Source organism: Solanum verrucosum, unplaced genomic scaffold, assembly GCF_900185275.1.
Source record: "Solanum verrucosum unplaced genomic scaffold, falcon-dt-bn FXZP01000128.1, whole genome shotgun sequence".
Taxonomy (NCBI): domain Eukaryota; kingdom Viridiplantae; phylum Streptophyta; class Magnoliopsida; order Solanales; family Solanaceae; genus Solanum; species Solanum verrucosum.
The window spans coordinates 1,343,275-1,353,532 of NW_026020327.1; the positions used below are offsets into that span (position 1 = coordinate 1,343,275).

The following is a 10,258-nucleotide window of genomic DNA, read 5'->3' on the forward strand; positions in this document are numbered from 1 at the left end:
TAAAAAAGCAATAGTATTTGATTTAATTTGGCTTTATTAAAACAAATTGAAGAATAAAATGACAATTATATACATAATTTTTATAATTATGTATATACAGTATATTAATATATTTATAAATAATTTTAAGGGAAAAGGCTCAAATATGTCATCGAACTTTGAGAAAATATTCATCTATGTCATTCATTAAAATTTTGGCTCATCTATGTCGTTTTCATTCAAGAAAAGGCTCATCCATGTCATTATTCGTTAACTAAAAACAGTTATGTTTTGCAAAACCATTTTTTACATGTGGTTAACTATGATTCGGCCACGTCACTAATTAAATTATTTTTTTAAAAGGGAAAATGTTCAAATATGTCATTGATCTTTCAAAAAAGATTCATTTATATCATCTGTTAAATGTATAATGGCATTGATGAGTCTTTACTCAAACGGAAATGACATAGATGAGCCAAGTTTTTAACCGAGGACATAGACGATTTTTTTCTCAAAGATCAATGGCATATAAAATCACTCATCCTAGGTATTTCAGTTTTTTAAAATAATGTTTTATACGGGTGTTCATGGTTTGGTTAAAAATCGAATCAAACCGATTAAATAAATCAATAGTTATTTGTATTTGATTCAGTTTGAAATTTTCAAAAACCAATAGTATTTGATTTAATTTGGTTTTATTAAAAGAGAAAACTGAAGAAAAAAAAATAACAATCATATATATAGGATATATTAGTAGATTTTTTAATCTCTAGTAGGCAAAATTTTCTTCCGATAAGGATTTCATTATACAGATCTTTTTGCACTAATATCGTCGAGAGCATAAGAAATAGCTTGTTCGGTATAATATTTAGAGCAGTTATTGACTATTTAACTTCCATAACCGTCACTCAGTGGCGGAGCCAGAACTTCGACTAAGGGGTGTCAAAATAAAAAGAAATAAAATCACGTAGAATTCAAAGAGTGTCAATATGTAATACATATACATAAAAAATATTTTTACTATAGCTACACAGTGTAATTTTCCGATGGAGGGGTGTCGGTCGACACCCCTCAACTACATGTGGCTCCGCCACGGCGTCACTCGAACCTGGAACAAAACATGTACACAAAGGTGCATCAAGTATAGAGGGAATACGAAAAATTCGTATACTCATTTCATATACAAGCAATTAGCTTTAGACTAGACTCTTCTTGTTGCGTCATCATAGAAGTAAATAATGTAATGTGTTTATTTGTATGTATTGATATAGTTCAAAGGATCCATTCTGGGAATAAACTGGTGGAACTCAAGCACAATAAATGTTAAAGGAATAAATGTCATCACATAGAGTTAGGCACCAACGAAATAGGAACGAACTATCAAACATTACTTGCGTATTTAACGAAGGAAGTATCAAGCAGGAAGCGCGTTTTCAATGTTTGATGGCATAAGTACGTTGAATCCGTCTGCTGCTGTGGATATAACCATTCCTGGGATCTGAGGATGCCAGTGAAGTTCTTTCAAATCTTTCTGACCCTGTTACGAGTGCAAGAGAAATGTCATCAGAATAAGAGATTATGGTCAAAAACACACCTAAAGTATCATATTTTTGCGAGAAATGGTCAAAAACACACCTGAAGTATCACGTTTTTATGTGTTTCTTACCTAAACTATATGGTGTTCACTTTTCCTACCTGAATGATGGTGATATTTCAGATAGGAAAAGGGAACAACTGATAGTCGGTGTGTGTTTTGATTTTAAAAAGGGAAAAGGCTCAAATATGCCATCGAACTTTCAGAAAAGGCTCATTTATGTCATTCGTTAAAAGTTTGGCTCATTTATGTCATTACCGTTTAAGAAAAGGCTCATTCATGTCATTATTTTTTAACAGTGGTTTTGCAAAACCATTTTTTACACGTGGCCAATTATAATTTGGCCACATCATTATTATTTTTATAAAAAAAATCAAAATTCTGAATAAAAATTGAATTATAATTCGGCAACGTCATAATTTTTTTTTATTCAATTTTTGTTCAGAATTTCAATTTTTTGTATAAAAAAAATTAATGACGTGGCCGAATTATAATTGGCCACGTGTAAAAAATGGTTTTGCAAAACTACTGTTAAAAAATAATGGCATGAATGAGTCTTTTCTTAAACGGTAATGGCATAGGTGAGCCAAACTTTTAACGGATGGCATAAATAAGTCTTTTTTGAAAGTTCAATGGCATATTTGAGCCTTTTCCTTTTAAAAAATTGGTAATAATTATAGTTCAGGTAAGGAACTCGCGAAAATGTAATACTTTGAGTCTGTTTTTGACCACTAACACTCAGAATAAACTTAAAGCAGATAAACTTTGCTCTCATCAGAGAGAAATAGAGATCAACATAAGTACCTGATCGACGAAGAGAAGTTGTGGGGGTAAATCTGTTGGGGCATTGACTTGCTCTTTCATTTGAGCTTTGAACTCGGCCTCCTCTTCCTCATCTCTCTCCAAAGAAAGGTCCCATATACTGATAAATAGAAAAAGGATGGTGAGACAAACACGTCCATAGAGACTTATTGCAAAAACAGATCCGTAGTGACATAATTAAGGATGTTCAACATTCCCATTAGAGTTCTTACGTCAACTGATTGTCTGATGATGAAACAGCAACGATTGAGGAGGCTTCACGGGAGGCTGCATGAGGAGGACTCCATTCGATAGAAGTGATGGGATGTTTGTGATATTCAAAGTACGCCACGAGGTCCACGGTAGTGTCTCGTCCTTCCTGTCAAAGGAATAAGCTTTTGTTTCTTTCCCTATTACCTTCTCTTAAAGAACATTTAAAAAAAAAAAAGAACCACACTTTCTCCCCTATGAAGACGGTTGGAAGTAGGACGAGATGAACTTCTACTAATCTCATCCGCATTTCCCAGCCCACCAAGTATTAGAGAATCAATATACATTCAAGTGCCAAGAATTTAAAGAGTACTAACAGAATACCTTTACGAATCTAATATCGTGAACACAAAATGTCCCATCATCACCTCCAGATGCAAGCATATTGCTCGCCAACCTGGTGAAAAAACAATCAAATTTCAATATAACCATAAGTATAGATGTGGAAGGTAACAACAATTGAGGTCCAGTACTTGTTCCACGATATAACATTGACATCTGCCTTATGTGTCTTTATAGTTGCAGAAGGAGAATTTCTCTCACGGATGTCCCATAATGCAATAGTTCCATCAACTGAGCAAGAGCCGAACCTAAAAGGATCTATAGGACTCCACTGCATCAGAGAAAGTCGGCTTTAGAATTTAGCGTAAGTAATGAGAAAAGTTGAAAGTGAGGTAACTCTAGCTATACGAGCGCTCACTTGAAGATCTTCAACACTTGCAGTGTGTCCAATAAAAGGATTAGCATCAATATTCCATGTACCAGAAGTTGGCTCCCATAAATAGATACAATTCTTGCAGTCCCCTAGTAACAACATCAGACGTTAGAACAATTAATATCTTTTTTGTTAAAAACCGTGATGTATGTGCCAGCTTGCGCCCATCTCGACTAATTCCACGAGATACCTGTCACCTCCCACCAGCAACAAGTACCAGGTAACTCTGTTCACCAAGGCTATGACAGTATGCCATGTCACCACGGAATGTAATTATGTGCAAAGAGTAATTTGTCGTACCTGAAAGAAGCCTCCCTGGTTCAAGAGGACTCCAATCTATAGCATAGCCTTTATCTTTGTGTCCGCCAAACTTAACTAAGGGCGATTGATTAGAGACTGCAGAAGCCCCGTGGCTCTCTGAATCTGCCAAAGCCTTTAAATGCGAGCTAAAATCCCACACCTGTCAGTGCATTAAACTTATAAGAGGAGAAATTATACTACACAAGGTAGACCTAAAATCATATGGAAGGAAGTTGTCCTTGGGATCAATGCAAACTTAGCTAAAGATAGGACTAAATGGAAGAAAAAGATTTATCTACTAGGCAGAAAAATAGGATTTGGGTTTGTTAGAGAACTCGTATTATTTTTTATATTATCATTTAAAACTTCAAACTTATGGTCTTACCTGAACATGACCAGTATCAGCCCAAGAAGCAACTATATTGGGGTTTTGCGCCATAGCACGTATACGATTAACACATCCTTCATGAGACACCTTGCGTAGCTGTACAATTTTGGAAAATGTGATGTATACATAACAGTGTCATATTAACTTTATCGATGATGTTAAGAAATAAAGTACCTGTAGAACAGCTTCCTCTTCTTCTTCATCACTGTCGCTACTTTCACTGTCCATATCAGAGTTCTCATCGCTTGGCACCAAGTCTCGCCTTTTTCCAGATATATTAGATAACTTAAAAATTCCAATCGAGTTCCAAGAACTTTTCTCTGCCTGAAAGATATGTTTCAGGAGCTTAAATCTTCTCTTACTAAATCAAATTTTGGTTTTCTCCATTTTCATTTTCCCTACTATAAAAAGGAATTCTAAACCATAACATTGGCGAACAAAATGTACATTCATTAGAAAAATGAACTGGATTACAGAAACTAAAACAGAAGGAATTTCTGCAATGAATACAGATAGCTTTTGCTAATTACTTTTTCTTATCAAAAAGAGTTTGGCCAATGTATAGAAATCATCCTCTGAAGTCCGAAGCTAATTCCCAACAACTCTTGGCTAGAAATAAATGACCACCCTTAGTTCGTGATATTTCCATTTCAAAAGAGGTAAGATACAGTGAATCGGAAACAATTAATTAAGAATTCAATTTTTTTTTATGGAACAGAACAAACATATGAATATGCGTGGATCATACCTTTCATTCCACTTCAAGTCCCTAGGTTAATAGGAGCGAACTTGTTCTTTTTCAAGGGAAACAAAATGTTTTCACCAGATGTGGGTTTTTCAGAGTGTTTTAACGTTAAGCATAGTCATGATTTTTTCAATCTACCTGTCTATTCAGCAAATAAATAGCAGTTTGACTTGAATGTCCCTTGTTTTAATACACGATGATGGTGATGAATCATTCTCATATATTTCCATAATCTTTTCGAATGTTCTCTAGTTATGCTAGATTTTGATGATAAAACAAAGGAAGCCTAGCGATACAAGAGCATTTTCCAATCATAAAATCACAAAGCTGACCAAAAAGTGAGAAATTCATCATTCTCCGCTTGCAAGCCAAACTTTTCAAGAGAATCTTTTAGGATGTTATGATGATCCTAATCGCAATTAACAAGCAGGTCGAACTGACATAACATGACATTACAACAAAAACAACCTTTACCAGCATTACTTAATTGTCATTGGATCCAATGTGCGACATTTACAAAGAGTGCTAATTGTCACTAAAGAAATATGTTTAGCGACAATTAAGCTATTGTCATTATTATTTTCGGTTTAGTGTGAAAAGAGAGCTTACTTGTGTTCCTGCTACACAATATACAGTATGAGGAAACTCAGTCCGCACCAAACCAAGCGAGTCACGCACCACATCGAAACTGCCAATTCAATCAATATATCAATCACATCCAAAACTGTTTTAAAACTTCATGTCCCAATATTCGCAATGCACATAACAAAACAAATATCAATTGGTACAACTCTGGCAATAGAGAAAATACCTCATACAAGGCCAGCCAATGTGGAAGGCATGAAGAGAATTATATGCAGAAGGATCACACTGAAGCTCTTCACCTTCCTCCAATTCGTCTACTCCTGGTTGCCATACTTTAGCTGCCAACGAGGGCACGGAATCCGAGGATCCTTCCCCTTTCTTTAATATTCAAATTTCAGATTTTCTTTCATGTAACAAAAATTATCAAACTACGTAAATTTGATCAAAAAGAAACTTTTATTGGCAAGGGAACCCATAGACTGGGCTCCTATGCAATAACCCGCAAACCACACAAGAGAAATAAACTACACTAGGCAAGCTTTGTATGACAGAACTCGACCATAAGGATATTAACTTTGATCAAAATTTCAAAATATATTTTCTCAACCTATTCATACGAAAAGAATTGCAATTTATAGTACTTTTAAAATATTACGGTAATTTAATTTGATTTAGCTTTAAAAATTAGTCAAATTAACTCTCGTCTAGAAGCAAAACTGGAACAGAGTGAATAGCAAAAAGATACAAATTATGAGAGAGAAAAAATTGCACCTTGTTGTTGGTTTTAGCTTTTTTAGGGTTCTTTAAGCTTCGGACCATCTTGGAATTGTTACACTGTAAATAAGAACGAACGAAGACGACTGAAGGTGAAGCAGAGACTCAACTGCCTTTTATGGGTTTTAGAATTAAGGTTTTACTTTATATAAGCGTCTTAAAATAATATTAATTAAAATATAATATTTTTATTTTCTTATTTATGTGTTAAAATATAATTTCTCTTCATAGAATTTTATCTCCGGAAGAGGAAAAAAAAAACGTTTGTTCAATTTATGTTCATGGATATCAACACACACCTCGAAAGTAACGAGTCATTTGTTACATGGACAAATTAAATTGTCACATGCTTTTTGACAATTGTATTCAAATACTTGATCTAGTCGGTTTCAAATTCCTTACTCCCAGTAGTGGCAGATTGAAGATGCATATGAAAGTTTGTTATTGTTTGAGTTAATAGAGAGCTCTCCCTTGCATAAAAAAAATAACCATGGACAGCGCTACCTATTATTCGGTTTAAACATGTAGAGATGTTTTCATAAATCAAAATGACGAACACCAAGGTCCAAAACGCATTCAGAAAACAAAAACCCAACACGCCCACTGCGACAACTAATATCGAAAAACTGGAAATTGAAAAAAGGATGCATCTCCGTAAAAAGTACTCATATTTGATGTATTAATCCAAGTGCAATCGACAAAACTTTGATCCCAAAAGTTAAAACATGCTTGCACTGCCATGGGAAGATTTATAGGAACTATAGATCTCCAAAAGGCAGGGCAAGAAAGTTCAAATGCAAACAATACAAAAATACCCTAACAAACTTTTTGCAAGTGTCCAGATTCCGCAATCTAAAGAGAAAGCATAAAACATAGGTAGATAATCTATCTCTTCTTGGAGACACCAACAGTCTTTCCCCTGCGGCCAGTGGTTTTTGTGTGCTGACCACGGACACGGAGGCCCCAATAGTGACGCAAACCACGGTGATTCCTGTCAGCAACAGACATAATCAATATATAAGAAAAAAGTAGTGAAGATGTTAGTAGCAAAAGCATATGGCCTGATAACACACCTGATCTTCTTCAGCCTTTCCAAGTCATCCCTAAGTTTCATGTCAAGGGCATTAGATGTAACTTGGGAAAACTTGCCATCCTTGTAATCCTTCTGTCTGTTCAAAAACCAATCTGGGATTTTGAATTGGCGAGGATTAGCCACAACTACCATCAAGCTATCAAGCTCTGCAGCAGTAAGCTCACCAGCCCTACAGAAGACAGAGGAGATAAACAAATTTAGATAACCTTACAGCAAGGCTAAAATATAGACCTGGAAAAAGAGCACATGGACACTTAATGCAACACCTATTGCTACATAATCACTTAGTCAAGCCCACAAAATAAACTACAAATAAAATAACTACCAAGTTTTGTAAGTTGGTTATATTCTCTCGTTAGATCACCAAATACACAGATCATTAGAAGATTATCCTAACTGGAAGTTGATGTGGTAAAGAGTAGCACCAGATCCATGCACCGACATATGGATATAAATATAGGAATAAGAAAACTAACTTTTCTAGAGAAAAGTAATTTTAGAAAAGTAATTTAGTTGAGTGTAATTTGGTAATCAAGTGGACACTCTATTGAAGAGATGCAAATGAAGAAAAATAAAATATACATCTGCTCCATGAAAAGCAAAGAACACAAATATCAAATATATGAAACAGCAGATTGAAAAAAAACGTAATTAAGTAAAATATGTCGAGTCGAAACAACAGAATATATGGAGAAAATCGAGGGAAAAAGGACACTTCATGTTTTTAATTCAGGTGCAACTAAGGCCGGTTTGGATTGGCATAAATTTAAGTGCACTTAAGCTCAAATAGCCTTAAAGCACTTCTGTAGTGTTTGGGCAAAACAAAAGAAGTGCTTTTAAGCCAAAAAGACGAAACAAGTCAAAAGTTAGAATTCTTAACTTAAAGCTTTTGCCTTATATAAGTCAAAACCTATAAGACCTTTCAATCAGGCTCTAAGTTATGTTTTGTGACCCAGATTAAACATAGAGTTTAATGTATTAGCACATACTTTTCATATAACCAATCACTAAGATATTTATCCATAACATCTCCATACCAATTGATCATTATATTTGAGGCAAACCTTCAACTCCTCGGTGCATGCACTATAGTGTGGCTTAAGCAAAGTGAAACTTCAGAACAGCAGTAGCCAAGTATTTCATACCCACAAATACAAAATTAGAAACCCTCCCCAAATGGGTCACCCTCCTAAGCTCGACCTCTGACATAGTAAAATAACCACCTATCATAGACAGACATCTAATTCACATTCATATAGACCACCATTTCTATTTTTGTTCATCATAATGAAAGTAAAGGATACTTATTCTATCCATTTATTTCATTTTTAATAGTACTTGGTTAGTATATATGGTAATAGTCTATACCAATATTTCAAATTAACCCCAATATCCTATACTATATATATCCTATCCTAACAACAATTGGTCCCTCTATAACTTCCTTGTCTCACCCATTTTAGTCTCTAAATCACATCTTCATTTCTTTGGGTTTTTCATATTCGTGTTGTGAGGGTCAGCTTGCGCACATCTCAACTAATTCCATGTATGCTTATAACCGCCCACCAGCCACAAATATCAAATAACTCTGCCCATCAAAGCTAGAACAAATGAAAGAAATCACCTACTATTTTTGTCCAGGCTGGGATTTCAGCACGAGAAATCACCTAGTATTTTTGTCTAGGCTAGGATTTGACCACGAGATCTCATAGTTCTCGACACACTTATTGACAACTAGGCCGTCCTACACCTCAGTTTCATACTTGTTGGAGTTAATATTCAAATTAACTATTTTAAGCTATATTAGCTTCAAATGCGCTTAGTTCTATCAAATTATTTTCTGTACTGTGCAACAATGATTCCAACTGAAAATATTAAAATCAAACAGTGTTCGACAGTGAATTCTAAACTGAAAAGTATTACATCTGTTCTCTTTTTTTTAGTGGTGCACTCATGTTCTCAAAATCATAGATTCGACACTGTCTACAAATACATCTAAGTAAAAAAATAATAATACAATAAAATACATAGAAAGGTTATCAACAAGCTGGATCTAAACAAAAAATAATGATAATACGCTTAAAAATGAAATGAAAAATCACCTCTTGTTCATATCGATATCGGCTTTTTTGCAAGCAATGTTAGCAAAACGGCGACCGATACCTTTGATAGAGGTCATAGCGAACATGATCTTCTGCTTTCCATCAACATTTGTGTTTTGCACACGAAGAATGTGCTGAAACTCTTCGTTCGCAACCAGAGACTATATATATATTATCAAAATCAAAAAATTAAAAATACGAATCAGTAAGCAAAACAATCGCAATTGCAGTTTATTAGAAAGAGATTTGTACAGGAATAAGCGTGGTTGAGAACACATACCATGGCTAGGGTTTCACTGTGTTACACTGCGGCTGCTGCTTTTGTTTTGGAAGAGATGCCAAGCTCTTAGAAAACCCTAGATACGAGAAGCGAAAAAATAAAAATGCAATGATACATAAATACTCCTTAAGGATAAGGGTAATTTGGTAAAACAACAAGACAGTTTAATTAAATTCTAAAAAACGCATATTACAAAAAATATATTTTAAAATAGCATAAATTAAATAAATGAAAAATGACAGAATTATGAAAAGTGTACCTCTAAATATGAGTTTCCGATTAAAAAAAATTCATAATTCTCATCAAAGTGTTTTTTTTTTTTTTACGATAGATGCATATTTAAAAAGATTTTTTTTAATTTAGAGTCATTCATTTTCTCTACGTAACGAAAGTAAGAAGAATATGAAAAAACTTTCGTAATTTTACAAAAATCTTTACTCATAGAGTTGTAATTTATTTCAAGCTATACCAATGTTGATTACAATTATCGCTATGACTTTGATTTGTGACCACATATAACTCGTGTTAGATTAAATTGCATTCTTGAAATTAAATTAGTTTGAATTAATTGTAAAATTTACCCAACGTCTCAGTACCTTAGTCTTTAAGTACGTGCACCCTAGAGTACCTTA

At 34.2% G+C, this 10,258-nt stretch overlaps 2 protein-coding genes across 2 annotated transcripts; both read right to left on the reverse strand.

Moving 5' to 3' along the window:
• Window positions 1-1,350: 1,350 nt before the first annotated feature.
• Window positions 1,351-6,196, reverse strand: LOC125835934 (protein HEAT STRESS TOLERANT DWD 1-like). Its single transcript, XM_049515044.1, has 12 exons — window positions 6,149-6,196; window positions 5,604-5,755; window positions 5,402-5,480; window positions 4,222-4,371; window positions 4,045-4,143; window positions 3,660-3,819; window positions 3,345-3,448; window positions 3,118-3,257; window positions 2,969-3,041; window positions 2,608-2,753; window positions 2,378-2,495; window positions 1,351-1,516 (listed from the first exon to the last, which is right to left on the reverse strand). The coding sequence occupies exons 1-12, from the start codon at window positions 6,194-6,196 to the stop codon at window positions 1,394-1,396; spliced, it is 1,392 nt and encodes a 463-aa protein (XP_049371001.1). The 3' UTR covers window positions 1,351-1,393.
• A 611-nt stretch (window positions 6,197-6,807) lies between these two features.
• Window positions 6,808-9,716, reverse strand: LOC125835955 (40S ribosomal protein S18). The gene is made up of 4 exons (XM_049515061.1): window positions 9,627-9,716; window positions 9,347-9,507; window positions 7,225-7,413; window positions 6,808-7,142 (listed from the first exon to the last, which is right to left on the reverse strand). The coding sequence occupies exons 1-4, from the start codon at window positions 9,627-9,629 to the stop codon at window positions 7,037-7,039; spliced, it is 459 nt and encodes a 152-aa protein (XP_049371018.1). The 5' UTR covers window positions 9,630-9,716; the 3' UTR covers window positions 6,808-7,036.
• Window positions 9,717-10,258: the final 542 nt, after the last annotated feature.

Excerpts from the sequence above, each read along its gene's own strand:
- LOC125835955 (XM_049515061.1), bottom strand. Across the intron at positions 7,414-9,346 it reads GATATCGATATGAACAAGAG|GGCTGGTGAGCTTACTGCTG; the intron begins GTGATTTTTCAT and ends TGTCTTCTGTAG. Across the intron at positions 7,143-7,224 it reads GAAAGGCTGAAGAAGATCAG|GAATCACCGTGGTTTGCGTC; the intron begins GTGTGTTATCAG and ends TGTTGCTGACAG.
- LOC125835934 (XM_049515044.1), bottom strand. The coding sequence starts at position 6,196 with ATGGTCCGAAGCTTAAAGAACCCTAAAAAAGCTAAAACCAACAACAAG. Across the intron at positions 4,144-4,221 it reads AAGAGGAAGCTGTTCTACAG|CTACGCAAGGTGTCTCATGA; the intron begins GTACTTTATTTC and ends AAAATTGTACAG. Across the intron at positions 3,042-3,117 it reads AATGTTATATCGTGGAACAA|GTTGGCGAGCAATATGCTTG; the intron begins GTACTGGACCTC and ends TTTTTTCACCAG.